Source organism: Mobula hypostoma, chromosome 7 (genome assembly GCF_963921235.1).
Source record: "Mobula hypostoma chromosome 7, sMobHyp1.1, whole genome shotgun sequence".
Taxonomy (NCBI): domain Eukaryota; kingdom Metazoa; phylum Chordata; class Chondrichthyes; order Myliobatiformes; family Myliobatidae; genus Mobula; species Mobula hypostoma.
Genome location: NC_086103.1, coordinates 43,517,629 through 43,544,025, shown reverse-complemented (window position 1 = coordinate 43,544,025; position 26,397 = coordinate 43,517,629). Strand labels below are relative to the sequence as shown.

The 26,397-nt window shown below is 39.8% G+C and overlaps 1 protein-coding gene across 1 annotated transcript; it reads right to left on the bottom strand.

Annotated features, from left to right (window-relative positions):
* Positions 1–1,834: 1,834 nt before the first annotated feature.
* On the bottom strand, positions 1,835–25,084 carry LOC134349276 (CCR4-NOT transcription complex subunit 7-like). Its single transcript, XM_063053341.1, has 7 exons — positions 24,944–25,084; positions 19,985–20,129; positions 18,479–18,672; positions 16,447–16,608; positions 14,541–14,685; positions 13,829–13,939; positions 1,835–5,811 (listed from the first exon to the last, which is right to left on the bottom strand). The coding sequence occupies exons 2-7, from the start codon at positions 20,096–20,098 to the stop codon at positions 5,680–5,682; spliced, it is 858 nt and encodes a 285-aa protein (XP_062909411.1). The 5' UTR covers positions 20,099–20,129; positions 24,944–25,084; the 3' UTR covers positions 1,835–5,679.
* Between the last annotated feature and the right edge of the window lie 1,313 nt (positions 25,085–26,397).

Genomic DNA, 26,397 nt, shown 5'->3' with positions numbered 1-26,397 from the left:
ATCTGTGGGTATTGTTGCCACAGGTGGCTGTGGAGGCCAGGTCATTGGGTATATTTAAAGAAGAGATTGATAGGTTCTCATTTAGTCAGGGCATGAAGGGTCATGGGCTGAAGACAGGAGATTGAGACTGAGGGGGAAATGGATCAGCTTTAATGAAATGGAGGAGCAGACACAATGGGCCAAACGGCCTACGCCAGCTCCTATATCTAATGGTCTTAATTTCAGTTTGTGATTAGGAGGCATACAGGAGTGTGATAGTTCAGCTGGTTAAGTGGTGCCACAACAAACTTGCATTCAATGCCAGTAAGACCAAAGAGATGATTGTGAATTTCAGGAAAGGGAAGTGAGGAAACACTCACCAGTTCTTTCTGACGGATCAGAAACGGGATATTTCAAGTTCCTGAGCACCAATATCGTTGAGGATCTATCCTGGGCCCAACATATTCATGTAATTACAAAGAAGGTATATCAGCAGCTATATTTCATTAGGAGTTTGAGGGGATTTTGTATGTCACCAAAGACACTAGCAAATTTTCACAGATGTGCCATGGAGAGCATTCTGATTGGTTGCATCATTATCTGGTACGGAGGTGCCAATGCACAGAAAAAAGTTGCAGAGGGTTATAAGCACAGCCAGCTTCTTCAGGTGCACAATCAGGTAGTACTCTCACCCCCACTGTATGTTTCCTTGTTTTGTAGCATCGCCCCAGATAGGTTACCTCATTCTTCCTTGGTTTAAATTTCAATTAACATTTTTATGCCCAACTGACCAGGCCATCTATTCCTTCATGCAACATAAAGCTTTCCTCTGCCCCATCAATCACTTGCCCAATTTTGTATCATTTGCAAGCTTTTATCATGCCCCTTGGATAAAATCTGTCATTAATATAGAAAATGAAAAAGCAAGACTGCGAGAACTAATGATGACAAGAGATTCTACAGATGCTGTAAATGCATAAAATACTTGAGTAACTCAAGTCAGGTAGTATCTATGAGGGAATAAACTATCTTTTTTCATTCATTTTTATTACCCCCTCCCTTCTCTTCAATTGCCCATCACCTCCCTTTTGTTCCCCTCTTCTTTTCCTTTCTTCCCTCTCCTCACCTTCTTATTCTCGCTTTTCCCTCTTCCTTTCCAATCCTGATGAAGGGTCTTGGCCCAAAATGCTAACAGCTTATTTCCCTTCCATAGTTGCTGCCTGACTTGTTGGTACTGAGCCCTTTGGCATTCTAATGGAAACAGTTTTCCTGTCAGAGCGCGAGAAAAAAAATCACCTGTCAACTATTACAAACACAAAGAGATGCTGCAGATCTTGAACAACACACAGAAGATGTGGGAGGAATTCAGCAGGTCAGGCAACATCTGTTGAGGGGAATAAACAGTTGATGTTTCAAAGTGGAAATGGGGCCAAAGCCAGAATCTATTACAAAAGCATTCTGCTGCCGTACCTGTTTTCGACTCAATTTGCCACTCACTTGAATCCCATGGGCTTGAACTTTTTGATTAGACTTCAATCTGATACCTTATCAATAACCATTATGACTTATACAATTGAACTTCCTTCATCAACTTTCCTTTTTGGACCCTCAAAAGAATTTCGTCGAAATAAGGGGTCTTGACCCAAAACAGACTGTCCATTTCCCTCTTTATATGCTGCCTGTCCTGCTGAATTCTTCCAGCACTTTGTGTTTGTGTTTTTTTTTAAAATCTGCATCTCTCCAGAACACACTGTATAAGAAATATTAAGAACCCAGACTCGCCCTTCTCAGTCACATTTTTATCATGTATCAATACAAACACTCACCCCACCTATCTTTTAAAAGAGATGCGCTTTATTTGTCACATGAACATCAATAACATGGAAACATACACTGAACTTCACTTGTGTCAGATCAAAACAGCGAGGATTGTACTGGGCAGCCCACAAGTGTTACCACACTCTTGGTGCCAACCTGGCATGTCCACAACCTAATCGTATGTGTCTGGAACGATGGAGGAAATCAGAGAAACTTAAGGGATCCCACATCACCTTTCAAAGCCTTAAAAAAAAGATCTCATTTACTATAGACACTCAAGGAAAGTGGATTCCTTCCTCATGTGATTAAATTTTGTGCAAACATGATCATTAAACGATGCCTTCTGTTGCAGCAAAATGGTACAATCACTTTAATGCATGTGCTTCAAGACATTTAAGTCAATCTTCCATGTCATGTTGTGTATTCCTAGATCACAGAGAACCAACCCTAGCAAAACATCTCGGAATTGCTAAGAATAACTGATAAACGACCTGCCTACTTGCAATACTGTGGAAAATTGTAGGTTCTATTCCACTGCAATGGGACACATAACCTGACTCTCTCCTAACCTTGAGCCTCCATCACAGCTGATCCTCCACTCCCAGACTTCAGCCACAGCAGATCCTGCAAATAAAAATCAGACATAGCCCTGGACGGGAGCAATGAACTGCAGTAATCCAAGGGTTGTATATTGAAAAAACAAATAATGAAGGCATGATTAAATGGCAAAATTTAACTCCAACATAAAATTTAAGTAGTATTAATATACTTTAAGCTGTTTCTATTTTGCCTCCAGAATGAGTTTATATACTAACATTCACAAATTAACTGTAATTAAAAGTATTTTAACATTTTTGTAATATACCATTCTTTCTTATTAATATACAGTGGCATGAAAAAGTTTGGGCACCCCGGTCAAAATTTCTGTTACTGTGAATAGTTAAGTGAGTAGAAGATGAACTGATCTCCAAAAGTCATAAAGTTAAAGATGAAACATTCTTTTCAAAATTTTAAGCAAGATTAGTGTATTATTTCTGTTTTGTACAATTTTAAAGTGGAAAATAAAGGAAAGGAGCACCATGCAAAAATTTGGGCACCCCAAGAGATTTGAGCTGTCAGATAACTTTTACCAAGGTCTCAGACCTTAATTAGCTTGTTAGGGCTATGGCTTGTTCACAGTCATCGTTAGGAAAGGCCAGGTGATGCAAATTTCAAAGCTTTATAAATACCCTGACTCCTCAAACCTTGTCCTAACGAACAGCAGCCATGGGCTCCTCTAAGCAGCTGCCTAGCACTCTGAAAATTAAAATAAATGGTGCCCACAAAGCAGGAGAAGGCTATAAGAAGATAGCAAAGTGTTTTCAGGTAGCCGTTTCCTCAATTCGTCATGTAATTAAGAAATGGCATTGAACAGAACGGTGGAGGTCAAGTTGAGGTCTGGAAGACCAAGAAAACTTTCCGAGTGAACTGCTCGTAGAATTGCTAGAAAGGCAAATTAAAACCCCCGTTTGACTGCAAAGGAGCTTCAGGAAGATTTAGCAGACTCTGGAGTGGTGGTGCACTGTTCTACCGTGCAGTGACGCCTACACAAGTATGACCTTCATGGAAAAGTCGTCAGAAGAAAACCTTTCCTGCGTCCTCACCACAAACTTCAGTGTCAGAAGTTTGCAAAGGAACATCTAAACAAGCCTGATGCATTTTGGAAACAAGTCCTGTGGACTGATGAAGTTAAAATAGAACTTTTTGGACGCAATGACAAAGGTATGTTTGGAGAAAAAAGGGTGCAGAATTTCATTAAAAGAACACCTCTCAAACTATTAAGCATGGGGGGTGAATCGATCATGCTCTGGGCTTGTGTTACAGCCAGTGGCATGGGGAACATTTCACTGGTAGAGAGAAGAATGAATTCAATTAAATACCAGCAAATTCTGGAAGCAAACATCACACTGTCTGTAAAAAAGCTGAAGATGAAAAGAGGATGGCTTCTTCAACAGGATAATGATCCTAAACACACCTCAAAATCCACAATGGACTACCTCAAGAGGTGCAAGCTGGAAGTTTTGCCATGGCCCTCACAGTCCCCTGACCTAAACATCATCAAGAATCTGTGGACAGACCTCAAAAGAGCAGTGCATGCACGACAGCCCAAGAATCTCACAGAACTAAAAGCCTTTTGCAAGGAAGAATGGGTGAAGAGCCCCAAACAAGAGTTGAAAGGCTCTTAGCTGGCTACAGGAAGCGTTTACAAGCTGTGATACTTGCCAAAGGGGGTGTTACTAAGTACAGGGTGCCCAAACTTTTGCTTCGGGCCCTTTTCCTTTTTTGTTATTTTGAAACTGTAAAAGATGGAGAAAAAAAAAGTAATCTTGCTTAAAATATTAAAGAAATGTGTCATCTTTAACTTCATGCCTTTCGGAAATCAGGTCATCTTTTACTCAATTAGCTATTCACAGTAACAGAAATTTTGACCAGGGGTACCCAAACTTCTGCATGCCACTGTATCAAGTTTACACATCAAGTCCATGAAAGAACAAATATCTAATTTACAAACTTATTTAAAATACATTGGTTCTGGATCTTTTTTAAAGATGGATAGCTTGGCTTGAAGTATTAAAATAATTACAAATTAGTTAATTCTTACAAAATAGATCAGTGGAGGAAGGTTCACAAAACCAATTGACTCCAATCTCATATCAAGCACCGAGTCTTAAAATAACATTTTACAAGATTAATTTTATGAGCTGAAGTAAATTAAGCATTTATAATTAAAAATACTTCAGAGACTTCGCTCAACTATTAAAATCTGCAAATATATTTGTCACACAGTAAAATTAACATTATTAAATTTTGACCTTTGACAAGCTGTGATATTTAGTAAATTTATGATGGATCAATTTATGATTTGTGATATTAATGGAGCAATTAACTCTAACACAAAACAGATCATATATCTTGCCATCTAATCCATGTCATAATGGAAGATCGGGCTCAAACTAGTGCTATTTATCACTTTCAGATTTAGGATATAAACAGCTTTTGTGTGTTGCTTGAATGATAATGCATGTTTGCAGTGTTATTTGTATTTGTTGATGAAAACAAGAACTACAGTTTTGTTAAAAAGTGCTGACACAAAAATTCTTATCTTTTTTCCTTTTGAGCAGTATTACCATCTATAACAGGTTTCTAATAAAAATATGAAGAGGAATAATTAATTTTAAATAACCCAATTCGTGTTGAAGACCAGTAACCATCCAAAACACATTAAACTCACAGTTGATTTTCCTGCATTTTACTGCCTAAACCAATTGAATAGAACAATGACAATTTAAGATTTCTATATTGCTACTGGTCTGCAGTTTCTCTCTCAAGACATATAAATGTCACCCTCGATGCCAGTGAATTATTTTGTGAATACTGTATTGCAAGATAAACACTAATCCAATGAAAATACTGGTGCTGAGGCCATTTTACACCCATAACAGTTTACCACTCAGACAACGAATGCGTTTAGGAATGGATATGCAAACAATTCTCATAAATGCCCATCTTTGCAAATGTTAATGGTGTTAAGGCTCTAGAGTACACCATGAAAATTAGTTGGTAAGAGAAGTAAAGCAGAAGATAAGCATTTCAGCAAAAAATTGAAATATCTCCACTAATTCTTGGCAGATTAACATCAACCTTTGTTTCCCTTCTGTGACTTAAATTTATTTTTAAAAAAAGACCGCAGGATAGCATTTATAAATGTTTTATACTTTGAATGTCCAGTCTTATTAAAATATTCAGCAAAATATTTCCAAAAATTGTGCAAAGAGAATAACATTCATTCTGTATTAAAATGTCTGTTAAAAACAAAGAGTTGGTAAAATATCTCAGCTAAGGTCAGTGTTGTTTGATGTTGGTTTCTTCTTCCGATATACCCGCTGTCCCATTATGGTTGTTTGTAAAACCCGACCCAAGGCCATATAAATGTCCACAGTACTTTGTATCATCGATGTTGTCTTCAAAAAATAACTGAAAAATAAAAGCACAAATATTAAGGATGGGCTTGTAGCCTCCACCAATACCAGGAATTCAAAATCTGTATGGCACAGTACAGGAACAATCACATTTAAAAAAAAAGAATGATATCTCAAAATTGTCTCAAACAGGTGGTGGCAATTTGTCCCATCAAATCCAGAAGTATAGAAGTTTTTCCTCATGTAACTCTTGTTTCTTTTGCAAAGCTTCATTCTGTGCTCCTTGATTCTTCACCCTTCTGCCTTTTTATTCTGCATACATCCTTCACAATTTTAAAACAGCTCTTTTAGAAGTCCTTTTCAGTACTCCTTATTGAGAACAACCATGGCTTCTCCCATTTGTCTACATAACAAAACTCCATTGTGTTGGACTCATTCAGTAAATGTTAAATACCCTCTACAAAATTGTTATCTTTTCTAAATTGTCCATCTAGAACTAGACAGAAAATTTCAGTTGTGGCCAAATCAATATTGAGGTTCATCATGACTTCCTTACTTTTGCCCCATAAATAAGCTCAGTATTTTGTTTCTTTTTAATCTCTTTCTCAACCTGCCTTGCACTTTTCAATACTCTGCGCACAAATCCCCAGATGTTTGTTCCTATAATACTGTGCCCTTTAGTTTATTTTGCCTCTTCTCATTTCCTTATTATAATATAAAACTTCACATTGTTCAGCATTAAACTTCATCTGCCATCTATCTCATGTTATTATCCTCATAGTTCACGAAAGAAAACTTCACCTTATGTGTCATCTGAAAATCTGGAAACTCTGCACTTAATTCCAAGTCATGTATATAAATAAGTCAATGATCTTCTTACCAGCCTCTGGGCAACTCCACTGCACACTCCACTCTAATCCAAAGGCTCAACTATGCTAATACAAGGTTTAACACAAACAAGAATCATTTCTTGATTACTTATGATGTTAATAAACCCCCAGCTCTTTAGACATCTGTGCAGTGGTATTTCTGTACAATAAAATCCAAAGGTTAAACAGAATGACACTTTCCTGAAGTGACAATAAACTTGGTCAATGACTTTAGTGGACAAGTATAATAACCAGTCACCACTTCTTGCAGTAAATCAACCACTTGTTCAGAGTTATATACGCATCCCATTAGGTGTGACTTATATATAGGAAAATAATTTTTCCGTAATTTCAGGAGAAAGGACTAAAAGTATAGGCATGCCTCAGCTGATTATTATCTGCTAGTGTCAATTCATTTATTTATATTCTGTTCAATCTGTCCAGAAGCAATTTTACAGAACTGCATAAAGAACATAAAAAGTACTAATTCTGATACACTGCTTTGCTGGTTGTTCCATTCGAGCATCACACAGTAACAGATTAAATTAAAGTTGTCTACAGACAGCAGAGCTCATGAAATCTTTTTGGCTCTCCACGGAGTAATATTATTGTTTCTATGCATGGAACAAAGAAGCTAGAATCTACTTAAGAATAAGGCAAGAGAAAAGCGCCACAAAGCACAACATTTTCTTCTTTACTGGGTCTCCATCTAGGAGATCATGAAAATTACAAACCCCATTTCCAGAAATTGCATTTTCCAAAATGCAATAAAAACAAAAGTCTGCGATATGTTAATTCACGTGAACCTTTATTTAACTGACAAAAGAACAAAGAAAAAGATTTTCAATAGTTTTACTGACCAACTTAATTGTATTTTGTAAACATACACAAATTTAGAATTTGATGGCTGCAACACACTCAACAAAAGTTGGGACCAAGGCATGTTTACCATTGTGTTACATCACCTTTCCTTTTAATAACACAATTAAGTTGGTCAGTAAAACTATTGAAAATCTTTTCTTTGTACTTTTGTCAGTTAAATAAAGGTTCACGTGAATTAACATATCGCAGACTTTTGTTTTTATTGCATTTTGGAAAATATCCCAACTTTTCTGGAAATGGGGTTTATATATCTGATGCAATACTCAGGAACTCCAGGCATGAAATTGGAAACATAGAAAAAAACAAAACAGGAAAAACATGTCTCTTAAATCTCCAATGAATGGAACACATTTAATAGTATTGTTCTGGTCTCTAGAGGTGCAGTACATTTTGTATGAACATTACTTCCTGTACATAAGTTTTTTAAAAATACCATTTCCTGTGCAGGTTACTTTGGATTAGATTTAAAGTACATGATAGAAAGACATCCACCTCCATCCTCCATTTGCTCTTGAGGCTGCAATATCTTTTCACGAGTAAGGTCTCGTTTAAAACACTGAAGAAAGCTTCTGTTCCGGGTAATTTTTGAAAAGGTGTTTAACTCGCTGCATAGCTTTGTACACACACACTGCGCGGGCAGTAGAGTGAAAAGATAACTGGTCTTCAAAGGCATCACCCTCAAACTGGGTAAGTGTCTGAATGCCACTGATGACAATGTCACCAATGTCGAGCAACATCGATTGCCAAATGCACATTAGCATAATATAGATGCAGCAAGAGCCTGTGTCAGTGCTAAAGCAGCAAGAATGACCGACTTATGCCAAGCGAAAAGTTGAGATGCAAATAGAAGCAGCTCAGACAGGCATGGAGAGAGCACATGTGGAGGCCATATTAAGTGCACTCAAGGAAGAGCCTGAAGCCGAGACTGCCTCAGCGGAGGCAAAGGTGTATGAAGCAGCAGCTGTCTTAGATAGTGGTGAGTAAAACAGAGAATCAGTCATGCTTTGCTGTCACAACAGCCACAGCATCTTACTAAATATTATCAAAATGTATTTTTGGCTATAAATTCCATAAACCCAAATGTAGAGGAAGAATAATTTTGTAAGCACTATTTTTACTGTTAGAAAGAATCTTGATTTATTTCAGTCAAGACTGGTCATCTGTGTTAGGGAAATATACAATGTAGCACTTATTATTTTTCTGTGACTCGAATAAAATGCTAAAAGTTGTAAAGTTTTTTTGCTTTGAACTAAAACCGTCCAGTTCAAAATTCCTAGACTAGAACATCAGATCATCAAGGCTATATCAAGTGAATAATTTACCTCAAATTGAGCTGGAACTGGAACAAAAATTTCAAACCCATAAGTTAAAAGACAATACGCTGCCTATTAAATAATCGTCTAATATGTTCATCAAAATGAGGCTCCTTTGTTAAAATTTCTACCAGCATTTACGAATGTAAATAAAACTGTAGTGACACAGAAGTCTAGACGGTATGGTATAAATATGTAACAATAAACTTTCACCATCATGCAAATGTCTTACTAGGTTCATTCCCGAAGACTATTTCGCAGACAAGATTAGATTCTGATCAACTCACGTTAAATTACTGAGGTCACAATCAAGTCAATGAGTTATCCAACTGAAATATTTTTACTGCGCCACTAAGGAGATCATTCAAATGCATGATTTCTGTGTACTTTGATGGTGTGGCATTCAACTTGTAAGATTTATAACTGGGCAACGGTAATTACAACAATTAGTACAAGTGCTCCCAGAAGATCTTCTTTCTAATAAAGTCTCAACAGTCCACTGAAATTTGTATTTCTTTGAGCAATGCAGACTAAACCAATAGCTGAGGCCTGCTCTCGGTCGGGGTCGACCATGGATATTGTGTCTTAGCTGTCTATGTGATACACAAGTCAAGCCAGTACACGACGGAGACCAAGCTGTTGCACATGCAGCAGCCCCACCCCCACCCCCCACCCCCATCCACGCAGATGACAGATCAAAAGGAACAGCCGTTTGGCACCAGCAACATTGTAGGTTCCCAGCCCCCCCACCCCCACAGGGTTTACTCAAAAAGCCTCCCCCATGAGTGCGTATACCCACAAGAGAGCGGAGGTTTTCAGATCAGAGTTTTCCTTTCCCCAGATAAACTGCCAACCACTGTTCTTTTATTAACTTGAAACATATATGGATAAGTTCAAGTTCAAGTTTAATTATTGTTCAACCATACACTAATAACCACGCACACGGCCAAACAAAACAGTGTACCTCAGGACCAAGATGCAAAACACAGTCGCTGTCTACAGCAAAGACTCATCACACCCCTTTCTGCAATCCCACCATAGCAAACACCTCAGTCAGGAATTGCTATTGACGCCAATCCCACCTGCACGGACATGGACAGACTGAACTTCCATCTATCCCAGGACACACATTTACCAAACCAGCCTCCGCGACGGTCACATTCAGAAGCCGCAGGTGCATTAGATTTGATTTGGTATCTGGCTTATTGAGACCTAGTCACAGCAGGACTAAAAGTGTTCAACAACTAGTCTGCTAGTTATCAGTCCTGGAAGTCAAGTTATTGCAATCCCATGGAAGGACTAAATGTCAAACCTAGCGAAGAGCTAGACCTTCTCTGCAAGTGGCTTGGCAGGAAGTCACTACAAACACGCAAGGGTTACAGCAGTTCACATTAATAATCCAGCTACGGGTTTACAACTGCTGTGGCAAGAGGATGGACAAATCTTATGCCTCTCCCAGAGGCAATCAAAGAATCTCCCTTCAGCAGACTCAATAATTTTCAAAACCTCTCACAAAGAACTGTGGAAGCTACAGGAGTTTGTATATCTGTTGTCAGAACTGCAAGCTGCGAAAAACAAGGGTTGCCTGCTAGGGCCGAGTTTCTTGAACACAGCGAGAGCAATAAACCTTACATAGTGGAGAAACTACTGAACAACATTAAAGAACAGTGGATAACTGGAGGGTTTAAGTATAAAATGGAGCACCATGCCACCTATCTGCCATTTTCATTCTTTGTGGAATTAGTCTACCACTACGCAGAAATGCAAAATGACCCTAGTATTGCATTTTCAGAAGGTGTCTGCTTTCAACTTCTGACAATACCTCATTCTCCATCAAAAGCATGTGGCTGCCTGTAGGCAGACAAATCTCAAGATGTATAATTTATACATTCTTTAATAATAAATGTGCTTTGAATCTTTGAAAACCAAAAAACCCAGCAAAGCTGAAATAGAAAACTCTATCATGAACCCCGATAGACAATTCCTTGTCCAAAAGAAACCTCACCCCTTAAGGAGATACAGGGGATTCAGAGAAAAAACACTTTGCAGACTGGAACACTTTCTAAAGGAGCACTCAATATGTTTCAAGTATGGTGCTTCATCAGCACACTAAGCAAAAGAACTGTGAAGTTATCATACACTACACTGAGTTCAACAGTGACCAGCACACTTCAGCACTCCACTCAGGGCCAGCACCTTGGTCTACGACTGGTTCCAGCACATCCCAGCAGAGCACAGTGGGGAGCCAGCTCATCGTCCATCAGATGTAGCCACCTCCTCATGCACAGAGGTATGTGGGATAGGGGTCCAAGGCAAATTCTGTTCTAAAATATGTCCAGCCAACATCCTCAGCAAAAACAAAGGAACATGTGATATTAGATGATCAGAGAAAAGTAGTTTCAGCAAAAAAATCAACATTCTTCATATTCATTCAGTATTCAAAGTTCTGTTTCTCCATCAGAAGTTATCAGAAAAAGAGCCAGTGGATTTGTTGTGGATTCAATAGGAGAGAAAGTCTGCTTAATTTTGCTAACCCTCACTTGAGTGTAACCATATCGCAGTAACAGGGCTGAAGTTCCAACTCCTAAAGTTACAAGCAGTCATTCACATCTTAAGACCATAGCCGACAAGACCCCCCCCACACTTAACACTTCTGCTGAGATTCTCCTGTTGTTTGGCAGACACCATCCGTGTACATAACGTAGTACGTGAACCGCACAATGGTCAGCACAGTGCACCCCATGCCCAACGACTGGACCTGGGCTGGGTCACAGTAGCTGAAGTCTGCCCTGTTGGTGCTCATCTGCCCACTGTCAGAGCATTCAAGACTCATGTCCTGGAGAACATTTCAGACCCTGTGAAAGTGGAATCTGTATGAAAGCGAAGACTGTAGGTCAGCAAACCAAGCACCCTGACATGCTTGCCTCTGCTTAACCAGATTTAGGCAAGCTGGTCTTCTGCCACTCAGATGATGATGATAAGCCGGCACCCTCCCTTGAAGAGGAGGACTTCCTTCGATTCATGAACAAAGGCGAGTCAAACAATTGGGTAGCTCCCCTTCGTTTTCACTTGCCAGAAAAACTCCTACCAAGCAACAGAGCAGGCCCTCAGTCGACTCACGCTCCATGGACGCACATGAGAAGGAAACCAGAAATGAAAGATCATTATGCAGAAGTTCAGGGAGAGACTCTTCATGAACAATCACAGAGTTGGTGCCTCCACCAGGTCCAAACAAAAAAAAACTGGTATTTGCCCAATTTCGGTATCCCAGAAACTGGCACAAACACAAACGGTCTTTGATTCAAGTGTAGAGTTCAAAGGAACAACATTCTCTTGCGGGATCTGCTCGGGGTCCTCATGCGCTTCAGAACCGAGTCCATCGCAGTGATGGCAGACATGGAACAAATGTGCCACAGATTCCTAGTGAGCGAGGATCATAGAGATGATCTCAGATTCTTGTGGGTTCCTGACCACCAACTGGACAATGGGATTCTGGAAAACTACATGACAGTTCATATATCGGGTAAACTACCTCAACAGCTGTGGTGATCTATAGACTTAAGAGGCTAGCTGCTGAGGGAGAGAAGGAACTTGGGACTGAATTATGGAGGTACTTAGGAAGGTATTTCTGTGTAGATGATGGACTTTAATCAGTCTCTAGTGCAGAAGAAGCAGTCAGTATGCTGAAAGTAATGATAGACAGGTTGGCGCAGTCTAATCTCAGACTGCATAAGGTCATGCAACGTTTTCCATCTGAAGATCTGGCCAAAGGTCCACAGAATCTTGATCTTGGACAGACCTCCCAACTATGCAGCACAGTCTGGGCCTTGGATGGTGCCTTGTTACTGACACCCTTACTTTCCAGGTCACTGAGACCAAAAGATCCTTCATGCGGCACGGCATGCCATCGACCATCAACAGCATATTTTACCCTCTTGGGTTTGCTGCTCCTGTCAGTATCCAGGGAAGCTTCAGGTTAAGAGAGAGCTGATCATGGACACATAGATGGGATGTCCCGCTCCCTATAACAGTGGTGTTTTTCTCTTCAGGATCTTAAAAGTTTGAAGATTCCAAGAAGCTACACAACAATTCCATTACCTACAGCTCAAAAGAAAGAGGCCTGTGTATTCTGTGATGCGTCAGCTAAAGCCATTGCTGCTGTTGCACATCTGAAGGTCACAGATGTTACTGGATATAGTTCAGTTGTATTTATCCTGGGCCAACTAACGCTTGCTCCCAAATCAAATCTCGCCATACTTGAACTTGGTGCTGCTATTCGAGCAGCTGAGATGGCAGAGATGATAATCAAAGGACTAGATTACATCAAATTCTCTACTGACAGCAAAGCTGTGCTTGGCTATACATTTAATGAATAAGAGGATTCCATGTTATGTATATAATCAAATCCAGAATATTGGGCAATCAACCCCAAAGAGCCAATGGAACTACTGGTCTCAACCTGGCTGGTCATGCCACAAGAGGGCAAGCTAATTTGCTCACCCTCTCCTCGTGGTTAACTGGCCCAGCACTTCTTGCTGATCTCCACCAGAAACATCACCAAGGCTGGTATTTTCAAAGTGAGAATGGTTAAAGACTGTGCAGTAAGACTGTTTTCAAGCCCAATCTCTGAGACTATCTTTCTTTCGTCAAACACTTAGTTAGATCATTTGACTTTTAGCTTCAGTCATTAAGTTTGACATCCCAGAGATACCATGTGGCCTCTAGAGATACATTTTGAATGAACATCATTTCCCATATGCAAGCTGTGTTTTTTTTTAAAAATATCATTTCCAGCACAGGTTAATTTGGATTTCAACTTGAAGCACATGGTGGAAAGACATCCATCTCCATCCTCTCTTCATTTGCCCTTGAAAAGGCAATAACTTTCCACAAATATTATCTTGTGTTTAACTCCTTGCATAGCTTTGTACATATGCACTGTGAGGGCAGTAACACTACGATCAATTTATTTTTTTTAAAATTCTCATGACAGAAGTAACTTTCATACCTCCCTCATTCGGAAGAAAGCCATGCCTGTCAGAAGTGAGTCTGAGCCTGCCTGATGCTGTCTCCCAATTCGCTCCAACTCAAGTTGTTCAGCAACTTCTTGTAGACCGCCCTGTGGAGAAATCCATTAACTCTTAAAATTGGCTGCTAATTTTCAGACTGAATGGTTTAAGCAATTCAATCACTCTGAATGAGAAAAGAGACCTACAAATTGTTTTGCCAGCCTGCTGCTGCAAACTGGGAAGCAGACTACTTTTTATAGACTCTTCCTTTTAAGGATATTGGTGTTTACATACTAGGCCATACCAAAACCAGTCCACCATCAAATTCCAGAATAGTCCATAAACACAATCTCATTATTCCTCTTCTGCACTATTTATTTTTGCAGCTTACAGTAATTTTTTATGTCTTACATCACGCTATTGCTGCAAAACAAATTTTACATGTCAGTCATAATGTGCCGTAAGACTGTTTTCAAGCCTAGTCTCTGAGACTAATTCTGATCCTTCCTCTCATGTTAAAATGGCGACTCACAAATATAAACATACAAAGACTAATCTTATTCTGTGAATCTACATGAAATAATTTCAGCAAGATTAAAAGTGAACTTGCTAATTTAACACCTCTTAATGATCATGTCCCTTAACATTGTTTAATTTCATAACCAGCACAGCAAGAAAACATGTGATTTATGTTCAGCTTTAAAGTAGTACCTTTAGGCTTTTGCAGCTTTTCATCAGGTATTTCACATCATAGATTGCTGGAAAGAACAAATGTAGGATGTCAAAGAACTCTTGCTCTTCTTCAGGCAGTCGTGAGTGGGTTAGAAGTTTAATTAAGTAGCCGAAGTCATAACCACTGCAATATAAACAATTTTCACTCTTAATGAAATGTTCAGAATAAAGGCATCCGTTAGTCTTGCGAGACCATGGATCCGCGCCTGGAAAGTCTTCACCCTCCAGGGCACAGGCCCGGGCAAGGTTGTATGGAAGACCAGCAGTTGCCCATGTTGCAAGTCTTCCCTCTCCATGACACCAATGTTGTCCAAGGGAAGGGCATTAGGACCCATACAGTTTGGCACCAGTGTCGTCAAAGCAATATGATTAAGTGCCTTGCTCAAGGTCACAACACGTTCCCTTGGCTGGGGCTCGAACTCACGACCTTCAGGTCGCTAATCCAATGCCTTAACCACTTGGCCACGTGCCCACTGTTCCGAATATGATTCAAATTTTAAAGACATTTTCCTCAGAACAGGTTGAAAAATTTCAAAATTTAAATATTCAAAAACAAACCTCAGTGATATTTACTTTCAATGTGATTTTCAATGCAAAGTTCACTCAGAACTTTGACTCACTCAGAAAGTTACCTCAGAAAAGTAGCGTCCATTATTAAGGACCTCCACCACCCAGGACATGCCCTCTCCTCATTTCTACCATCAGGAAGGAGGTACAGAAGCCTGAAGGCACACACTCAATGATTCAGGATCAGCTTCTTCCCCTCTGCCATCCGATTTCTGAATGGACATTGAACCCATGAACACCATCTCACTACTTTTTTAAAGATTTCCTATTTTTTTGCACTACTTATTTATTTTAACTATTTAACATATACTTACAGTAATTCAGTTTTCTTTTTCTCTCTATTATCATGTTTTGTATTGTACTGCTGCCGTAAAGTTAACAATGTATGCCAGTGATATTAAACCAGGATTCCGTCTTTCCTGGCTCCCCAATACTTTCCTCAAAGGGTGCAGAAATCAATAGTTGATGAGAAAAATCTATCAGCTATTGCTTTTCTTCAATTATTAAATTATATTACATAAGTGTAACTCTTTCATACCTTGTACCATTCTAGTAAATATCAACCCAGCAAAATTATCAGTTTCTGAGTGAGTTAGTGAACTAGCATCCACTGGCTCACTATACTGGCTTCCAATTAAGCAACATATTGATTCAAACTCTTCCAGTCCTATCAACCTTGTATCTGTGGTCCTTCGGTTCTGTTCTTTTAACTTCCATAACTTATTGCTGCATTAATGGAGACTGTTCTTTCAGTTATGTGGATCTTAAAACCTTGAATTCCCTCCTACTCATTTTTCATTTTGCTATAAAACTTGCATCTTTGTTATTTCAATGACAAGGTATATTGGGGCAGATAAGTTATTTTTTCCTTTGTTAAGGCTCCTGTAAAAAAGCTTTGACATCTTTTGTTAAATGAAAAGGATGAAAACACTTACAGAATACTTCCTCAGTATAATTCCTGAAAATGTGAACTATTCCTTTCATGAGGGATCCTTTCTTTTATAATGAAGCAGAACAATTTGAGAGTGATTGATGATTCAAGTAGACGCAGTTCTGGGGAATGGTAATTTGGGTTGGTTCTGAATATGGTAAACTACCAAAAAAGAAACACTATTCAAATTTTGAAAGCGTTTTAATTTCAGACACCAGGGGAAATTCACTGCATTGAAAATCTGTCATACCAGACCTGTTTGGAAAGGGACATGGTAAATTAACTATCACAAAAATAGAGCTTTACCTTTAATTGGAAGTGAATTTACATAAAGGTGGTTCAAAACACTAAACTGAATTTCCAAATATTAACTTTGCAGGCACTAACCTGTGAAAGGAAAGCCACTTAACATTATCACAAAGGACAACCCCAGATGTCATGAGCAGCTCTGCGAAGTAAGAGGTTTCAATCCCTTCTTCTTCATGCTTTTTGAATTGGAGCCCAGAAGTCCTCAACAGATCTATTGATTCTTGAGAGTACATATCCTCCCTACAAAACAAAAGGTTTTTTAAAAGGATTCTTTTCCTCCAATTGTAAGCTACAAAATTATCAATGACCAAACTATAGACATCAAAGTTCATAAGACACAGGAGCAGAATTTGGCCCTTCAGCCCATTGAATCTGTTCCACATTCCATCATGACTGACTGATCTTTCTCCTACCTCCTTCTCCCTGAAAGTCAATGAAAATCTACTACCTTTAAAAATAAACTTACCTAACCCTTTTAAGGTTACAATAGCGTGGAAAAATTCACTGTTGCAAAAACCTACCAGAATCACCTGTTTTATAATAAGATTTAAAGCTGGATCACTTTAAGGGAAATAAAATACAAGTCAAAGTCCACTTGGGCACTCTCAACATTGCCAAAGTTTAGCTTGTCTATTATTAATCACATAAATCAACATGGCACTGTCAAATATGTAGCATGTAAAATATGTAACTTATTTATCAAGCTCAGTCAAAGCAGTAATTAGTTACAATTCACAGCTGTCCAGGGAAGGGGAGGGGAGAAATGAAATATTGTTTCTGACCATTATCTAGGGATTGCAAGTATTTTGGGATAGGACAAAAGGAAACTGATAGTCAAGTGGCTGGTCAAGGTTCAAGGTACATTTATTACCAAAAGTATGTATGCAATATACAGCTCTGAGACTCATTTCCTCCAGACAGCCACAAAACAAAGAAAAACTTCCGGTAATTCCCTCCCCCTCCCTTCCCCAATCCGTATGTCACTCTGCCCCCTCCCCCAGCTCCCTATCACCTCCCTCATGGTTCCGCCTCCTTCTACTACCCACTGTGTTTTCCCCTATTCTTTCTTCACCTTTCCTGCCTATCACCTCCCTGCCTCCCCTCCCCCACCCCTTCATCTTTCCCCTTACTGGTTTTTCACCTGGAACCTACCAGCCTTCTCTTCCCACCCTCCCCCCACCTTCTTTATAGGGCCTCTGCCCTTCCCCCTTCAGTCCTGACGAAGGGTTCTGGCCCGAAACGTCAACTGATCTTTTCCACGGATGCTGCCCGACCTGCTGAGTTCCTCCGACGTGTTGCGAGTGTTGCAAAGAAAAACCATCAACCTCCCCCCCACGCACAGAAAAAATAGATTGCACGAACGGCAACAAGATCAAAATCCCATATGCAAAAAGAAAATAGATCGCGCAAATGGCAACAAGAAACCCCCCCCAACATGCAAAAAAAAATCACACAAATGGCAACGAGAAAGAACAGGCAAAAACACAGAATATAAAAACATAAAACTGATACAGCCCAAGTGAACTACAGTCCAATCCATAAATCTTAGGCAGGTAAGAGTAATAATAAAATTAAGACCAGCAAAATACTAAGTTTTTATGAGAGATGGGAGTACATTATTTTCATAGCAGTCATAGAGTCCATTCTGACGTACGGATGCGAGACGTGGACACTCACCAAGATGATGCGGAAGTCTCTAGATGGTTGCTATACACAAATGCTCCGGATGGCTCTTGAAGTGAGTTGGCAACAGCACATGATGAACGTTGAGCTCTATTAACAACCTACCGATGCTCTCCACTAAAATCGAGGCGAGAAGACTGCAACTAGCAGGGCACTGTCTACGCCACCCCGAGCTACCTGCCAGCCTAGTCATCATATGAGAGCCCAAGCACAGGAGGGTGAACCCTGGTCTATGGTCAACACGCTCCTAGAAGTCAGCAGCACGGCTAATGTAGATGAACTGAACACACTGATGAGGGAGAGGGAGAAGTGGAGAGTCCGTCATTGTGCCCGACGCCAGCCCCCTAGGCCTGAGTCGATGTAGTAGCAGAGTACATTATAAAAGGCCAAAAAAAGAAGTGGATTTGGCAGAATTTATGATACATACGTGAGGTTGAATTTGAAGTTGAACTGCCAAGTGGAGATTCCAGGAGGATACTGATGTTTTTCATTCATGAATGTCAGGCCTAGCTGGATGATTTTCAACAAGTCCACATTACATCGTAGGAGCTGATACTGGTAATCTACAGTGCTTCGAAATTCTCCAATAGGTCTTACCACAACACCAGGAAACTCTGTATCCTAGAAGAACAAAACAAAAAGTAGCACTGTTGATCGACTAAACTAAAATAAAAATAAACACTGCACGTGCTGGAGATCTGAAATAAAAACAGCATGTCATGAACGCTGAGGAGGTCAGATAGCACTGGTCGAAATGGAAAGAGTCATCACTTCATGTAAATGACTCCTCCATGTTTTGATGGCACTTAAGCAGAACTGATGACTGAGGAATGAGCAGCCAGCAATGGACAACGCGATAACGAAGACCCATGTACAGAGAATGCCTGAACAATAAAAAACAAAACTTTGGAGATAGTCAGACACTTAACAATACCTGATAAGTTAAAAACTTGAAAAATCAATTCTCTGCAGATGCTGTTATGAAACTTTGCCAATACTTGTGGGATGCCCCCAGCACATCCTCAGATTGTATTGGTTGTTAATACATCAATGCAGTTCACTATATGTTTTGATGTACTGTATGTGTGATTAATAAACAAATCTAATCTAACCTACTCAGTAGTTCCAGTAATTTCTATTTTTATTTAAATTCTAGCATCCACATGCTAGGTATTTTGGACCCATCACTCCAGGCATAAAGAGATCTTCAACTCTGTTTTAATTCTTCTACCAGTTACATAAATATACGGTTCCAAGTAGTTATACTTTTAGTTAAGCCTCTGTCAGCGATCATATCAATTTAAACCCCAGCACAGAACTTTGTACAAATAATTCAGTTCTTTACAGTCAGTGATGTCATCTTTCAGGTGAAATAGCACTTCATGGACTGTGAAGTCAATTTATGGTTGTGAAAAAAACACCAAATTTTTTTTATTAGTTGTTGCATTAAACTGCATATGTAAAAAATCAATAAAACATTCTTCCTTCTCGACTTCAAAGTGAAATTTTCTTATTTGTGCTTAATTTCCACATTACATATTTTCAATAGGTTAAGATATCCTCAAACATTTTTCCTAACTAATTATCAATTTGCAGGACCCTACCCATTACTTTAACACAAAACAGTGCCTGCAACTTGTACTTCATTGCTCCTTAAATTGACTCAGCAATAAAGACCATCAGGACATTCATATGTATCACACCATTCAACAGCATCATGTCTTCATGCCACTTTCTTGCACAATAATTCCTGATTTTCATAGTGTCCAAATATCCCCAACATTTGAATCATCAGAGGCTACCTTATACTTGTATGTCAAACTGCAATACTTTCTTCAATTCATTCTCAGTGTTTTTCCCTCCACTCCATTTACAGTAAGATATCAGGCAGTCAAAAGTAAAAACACTTTCACGTGGTTCAAAAATAACTTACCATGGCGATATAGTTGTATTTCTGAATAATTAGACGAATTTGTCCCATTTCTTCTTCCAGGTTATTTGCCCATACCTCACGGATTACCTGACTGTGGTCTTCTGCCGCTGGCATTCTGAATAGATTGCTAGTGGGCTAATGTGGTCTGGAAAATAAAAATATGCAGTTTTAAATTAAATACAAGATTCTTCTATTCCATTTTTAAGATGTTCAGGAACAGAACTTGTTTGAAAAAAAAATGTGTGCATTGCAGTCTGCAAAATATCAAACAACTTTAGGTGAATCCACATTTCTTTCTGACTTTATCAGGACTGGTCATTTTTGCTCACTGTTGATTTTCTTCCCAGTAGGGCAGATAGTACATTATAATATTAGCAGCATATTACACAGACAAAAAAAGCTTAATTGACACATCAGAGAAACTCCCTTTGTTCCATTCGCCTTCCCCCACCTTCTCAGCTATCTAGTCTAATTGGATTCTCTCATTTTCTGTTCGATGAAAGGGTTCAGGTGTGAAACACTTATTATTTTTCTTACCACCGATGTGGCCTGAGCTGCTTACTTTTTCCAGCACTTTTTCTCGATTTCAGATCTTCATTGTCTAGTATTTTTTGGTTATGATTTGTGCATAGAAAGACGTCGCATGAATTTGATTCAGTATTCCTCCCTCCCCCGCCACAAGAGGTGACCAAGATATTTGACAAGTGCAGAGTAGTCAACGTTGCCTACAAGGCCTTGGGAAGGTTAAATCACGTGGGATCCAGGGTGAACTTGTTAACTAGATACAAAGTAGGAGTCGGGGAGGAGAAGATGGCGGCGTGGCCGCTCTGAATTGATATCGTATTTGTTAAATAGGGGCTGTGCACAATCCTGATTTGATGGAGACAGACGTGAGAAGCACGGAGGAACATCTGGAGAAACTTCTGAAATGCCTGCTTCACTGCTGCTGCGTGATTGAGAACCTCCGGAGGGGAAGGCCCCAAATCCTCCGCTTTGCCTATTACCAGGGCCAGGGTCGAAGTGCTCAGCAGAGATGGTGCTCGGTGTCGGAGGCTCGAAGGTTTCGGACAGACTCAGAGTCGGACTGTGGTTGGGTGCTTCCAGGATGCTGCATCGGCAAGTTTGCGGCGCTGGAAGCTCATGGCAGGGAGAGTTTCTCGCTTCAACCGTCTCTGCGTGAGATGATGGGACTTTTGAAAGACTTTGAGACTTTTTTTTTACCGTGCCCATGGTCTGTTCTTTGTCAAATTACGATATTGCTTTGCACTGTTGTAACTATATATTATAATTATGTGGTTTTTGTCAGTTTTTTTAGTCTTAGTTTGTCTTGTGTTTCTGTGACATCATCCTGGAGGAACAAATTGTATCATTTCTTAATGCATGCATTACTAAATGACAATAAAAGAGGACTGCGTGTCCTCATAATCTAATCTAATCTAGTGGAGAGTTTTCCTCATACCGGAAACCTTTGGCTAGTGGTGTGCTGCAGGGATCAGTGCTGGACCCTCTGTTGTTTGTCATTTATATTAACGATTTGGACAAGAATGTTGGCATAATTGGTAAATTTGCAAATGACATAAAACCAGCTGGAAAAGTGGATAGTGAAAGAGTTATCCAAGATTACAAAAAAGATCTTGAACAATTGGGAAACTGGGTCAAGGAATGGCAAGTGAAATTTTACTTGGGTAGTTGTTAAGCGTTGCATTTTGTTAAATTAAGCCGGGGCAGCACTTGCACTTTAAATGACAGTACCCTGGAGAATGTTGTAGAAAAGATCAAAACAGAAAGCACATAGTTCCCTGAAACAGGTACACAGGTTGATAAGGCAATTACACCAAACACAACCTTTGTCAATCAAGGCATTGAGTACAGGAGTTGGAATGTACAGTTGCAGTGACAGCACACTTGGAGTATTCTGTGTGGTTCTGGTCACCTAGTTAAACCAAGAATGTCATTAAACCAGAAAGGATGCAAGAAAGGTTCGCAAGGACACTACAAGGCTCAAATTATAAGATTTTTCTACCCAGAGTGTTGAAGGGTGACATTATAGAGGTATATAAAATCAAGAGGGACATTAGTGAGGCCACAGTGAGGGACAGTCACAGTTCTATTCCCCAGGATAGAGCAGCCTACAGGTAGAGAGCACAGAAAATTTAAGATAATAGGGGAAGATTTAAACAGGATTAGAGGGGCATGTTTTTCCACAAAGATGAAGGTGGGTATATGGAACAAGATGTCAGAAGAAAGTGTAAAAGAGGGTAAAATTACAACACTTGAGACATTTGGACAGGGAAGAGCTAGAGGGGATACAAGCTAAATGCAGGCAAATGGGACAAGGTTAGGTAGGCAGATTGGTCAGCATGGATGAGTTGAGTTGAAGGGCTTGTTTCCATGCTTTACATCTCCAGAGTTATGCGGTAGTTTTCTCAATTTCTGGACATCGGTAACATGCAAACAATGAAGTACACTTGGAACATTAAGCAGGTGCACAGAGTGGGAAATACTTCCATCAATTGAACCATTTGTTTTGTTTTCCCCTCTCTGCACATTGGGTGTTTGACAGTCTTCTTCTGTTCAATGAGTTTCTTTGGGTCTCTTTGTTTTGTGGCAACTTGCAAGGTGACAAACATCAAGATTGTATAATGTATACATACTTTGAACTTTTAAACTTTGAGCTAAAGAGAGATGATAGTGGATATGACCCTGGGAGATGGCAACGGGGGGGGGCGCGGGTGAGGGACAAATAAATGGCAGACAATCTTAAGTATTTTGCATCAGTCTTCACTGTGCAAGATACGAGCAGTACGCCAGAAATTATAAAAATGTCGGGGCAGAATTGAGTGTAGCAGCTATTAATAATGAGATGATGCTTGAGAAGCTGAAAGGTCTGAAGGTGGATGAGTCACCTGGATCAGGTACACCACAACCAAAGGCTTTAAAAGAGGTTAGCTGAAGATTGGTAGTCACTCTTCAGGAATCACTCGATTTTGGAATGATTCCTGAGCCCCGGAAAATTGAAAGTGTTACTCCACTCCTTGACGGAGCAAAAACAGGAAATTACAGGCCAGTTAGTCTGACTTCATGGTTTGGAAATGTTGGAGGATGAAGTTTCAGCGTACTTGGAGGCACATGATAAAACAGACCAAATTCTGCATGGTTTCCTTCAGGGGAAACCCTGCTTCACAAATCTGTTGCAGTTCTTTGTCTATGCTGCCTGTTATTTCCTCAAAGGAGAGATAGTGGATGTTGTTAGTCATAGAAAAGTACAGCACAGAAACAGGTCCCTTGGCCCATCTAGTCCATGCCAAAGTATTTAAAATGCCCACTCCCATTGACCTGCACTGGGATCATAGCACTCCATACCTCAACCATCCATCTACCCATCTAGACTTTGCTTAAACGTTGAAATTGAGCTCACCTGCACCAGTTGTGCTGGCAGCTCACTCCACACTCCCACCGACCTCCAGGTCCCCCTTAAACATTTCAATTTTCACCCTTAACCCACAACCTCTGATGTAGTTCCACCCAATCTCAGTGAAAAAAAATCATGCTTGCATTTACCCTATGTATAACCCTCATAATTCTGTATACCTCTATCAAACTCCCCTGAATCTTCTATGTGCCAAGGAACAGAGTCCAAACCTATTCAATCTTTCCTTATAAATCAGATATTCCGGGCCCAGCAACATCCTTGTAAATTTTCTCTGTACTCTTTCAACCTTGTATACCTCTTTCCTGTAGGTAGGTGACCAAGACTGCACTCAATATCCAAATTAGGCCTCACAAATGTCTTATACAACTTCAACATAGCATCCTATCTCTTGTACTCAATACTTTGATTTGATTTATGAAGGCAATGTGTCAAGGGCTTTCTTTCCAAATCTATCTACCCGTGATGCCACTTTCAACGAATTACGAACCTGCATTCCCAGATTCCTTTGTTCTACCACACTCCTCAGTACCCTGTAACAATCAAATTTACCAGCCAGAACTCCCACAAATACCAAATCTGAAGAATTGTAGAAAATTTACATCGTAGGAGGCAGCCATTCTGACCATTAGGTCTTTATTATTTGAAAAAAAAATCGATCAAATCCATCAATTCCCAGTACTAGATTCACAGTCCAACATTTCCTGTACAAATCTATACATGTGTTTTCGCTATCCTTTCCTGGACACCATTACAGTTGTTTCAGCACTTCCTAATCGAATGTTAATTGAAAAAATATTAGCTATGCACCCAGAATTAACATTTTCTTCCGTTCACTCTTGTTTGAAATTGCCCGTTGGCATCTCATGCAGATTTTAAAACCTCGTCCAAAAGACGTCACTTCTGCCAGTGCAAATAATTCATGCACGAAATGCCAGCCTTATTTTCAAACTTGTCTTCAGTGGGGCAAATGACCAATCCTCTAACGCAAATGAAAAAGGCCGTCCTTGCACCCACAGCTGATACAAATTATACAAGAAATGACCTTACACGTGCATGGCCAAAAAGACCTTAACTGGATATAAAATTGTAACTAATTCAAGCAAGAAGTTACTTGCAGATTTGATCATGTTCAGCATTTATTATTCTAGTTCCAATTGTGCATTTTACAAAACAAATTCCACTATGGATCATAGTACGTATACCGATATTGCAGGGTCTTTCCATAAAACGCACAATATTCTTTTTCCGAGCAATCTAGGAGGTTAAGTTCATACACATGTAACACATTTAGAGGAGGATATGGATCAGCAACGTTAGGCCCCAAAATAAGAGTAGTTATTTAAAATGTTAGGTAAAGTACGTTTGATGCTGGTGCAGTCGGCTCATCCGTGTTACTCACGGGAACCAGTGGGAATGTTTGCAAAAGCGGGCCGAAGCCAGTCTGGATCGCTCCTTCGGGAGTAATGTGACCATTCCCGCTTCTCAAACCAGCCTCCAGCAACACTGCAACCTCCGAATTCACTTACCTGCTAGACGTAAACCCTGTATGCAATTAACCCACTGATTCTCAGAGCACGTAGAATGACCACCAACAAATTCCTTTGATCATCTCCCCAATTTCGACAATATCCGAGACACCCCGGACCAAATTGTTCAACCCAGCAACAAAGCGCGTGCGCAGTCAGAAGAAGGCGGGGCCACAAACCAAGCGACACGTCATTCATTCATTAATCACTATACCGCAAGACGGAGGAGCCGAGGTATTGCAGTCTACATTCCTCAGTGCAAAACTAGTATCAGGAAAAGAACATCAAACCATTTATCAGTGTATATAACAGAATTAATGGCAATATTGAGTATATTATCTTGGATAGAAGAAAATAATATCAAAAAGGCTGTAATCTGTTCAGTTTATCTGCATTAACCTCGATCAAATTAAGAAAATCAGAAAGTAGACAGGATATTTTATTGGAGATTTTATGCAAGTTATATGCACTGACCAAAAATGGGGTAGAAGTAAGCTTTCTTTGGGTTCTTGCTCAATGTGGAGTGAAGGGTAATGAAAAGGTGGGATCCCTCTTAGCAAAGTGGAAGTCAAGAGCATTACTAAAACACGTATTGAGGGGACATGGGAGAAGCATTGGGATGAGAGTGAAACAGGGAGACAACTGCACAAAATACAGAGGCAAGTCAGATACAAAAGATTGTCAATTGGATATAGAAAGACAGAAGTAATCATCAGTCGTTTGAGGATTGGACACACTAATCTTAATTACACATTACACAAAATAGAGAAACATCCAACTGGGTTGTGTGAATACTGTAATCAACCAGAAACAGTTGAAGATGTATTGATAAAATGTAAGAAGTATCAAAAAGAAAGAGTGAAGATGACAGGAGCGCTTAAGATAAACAAAAAATACTGATTTGGGTATAGAAGACATTTTAAGTGGGAATTCAAGAGAAATACAGATCTGTATCATGAAGTTTCTGAAAGACTCAGGTTTGTTATATAGAATATAGGGAATGCAATTATTTTACTTTCTCCTGTTTATCCAATGATCCACACTCCAGTCTAGGTGGCGGTAATGCACCTAAAAGCTGGTTTGTCAACCGCCATAAAACAACACAAGAAGGAGAAGAAGAAAAAGACGTAGGAGCAATGTTAGGCCATTCGGCTTAATGAGTCAAAGTACTAAATGTAGCTCACCTTGTTAACTAGATTTTAATTTAAAAATAAATTAGCAGGTTTTCCAATGTAGCTTCTTTGTTGTCAAGCTCAATGAGACCATTCAGTGGATTCCAGTTCCACACCTGCTTGAGTACTGTTGGGGGCGGGGGTGCGGCCTACCTGGGTGAAACAACAGTGGCCGAGCCTCTGGCACAGAGTCTGGCCCTGTGACTCAGAAGGGTAGGGAAGGGAAGAGGATGGCAGCAGTGATAGGGGACTCTATAGTTAGGGGGTCAGACAGGCGATTCT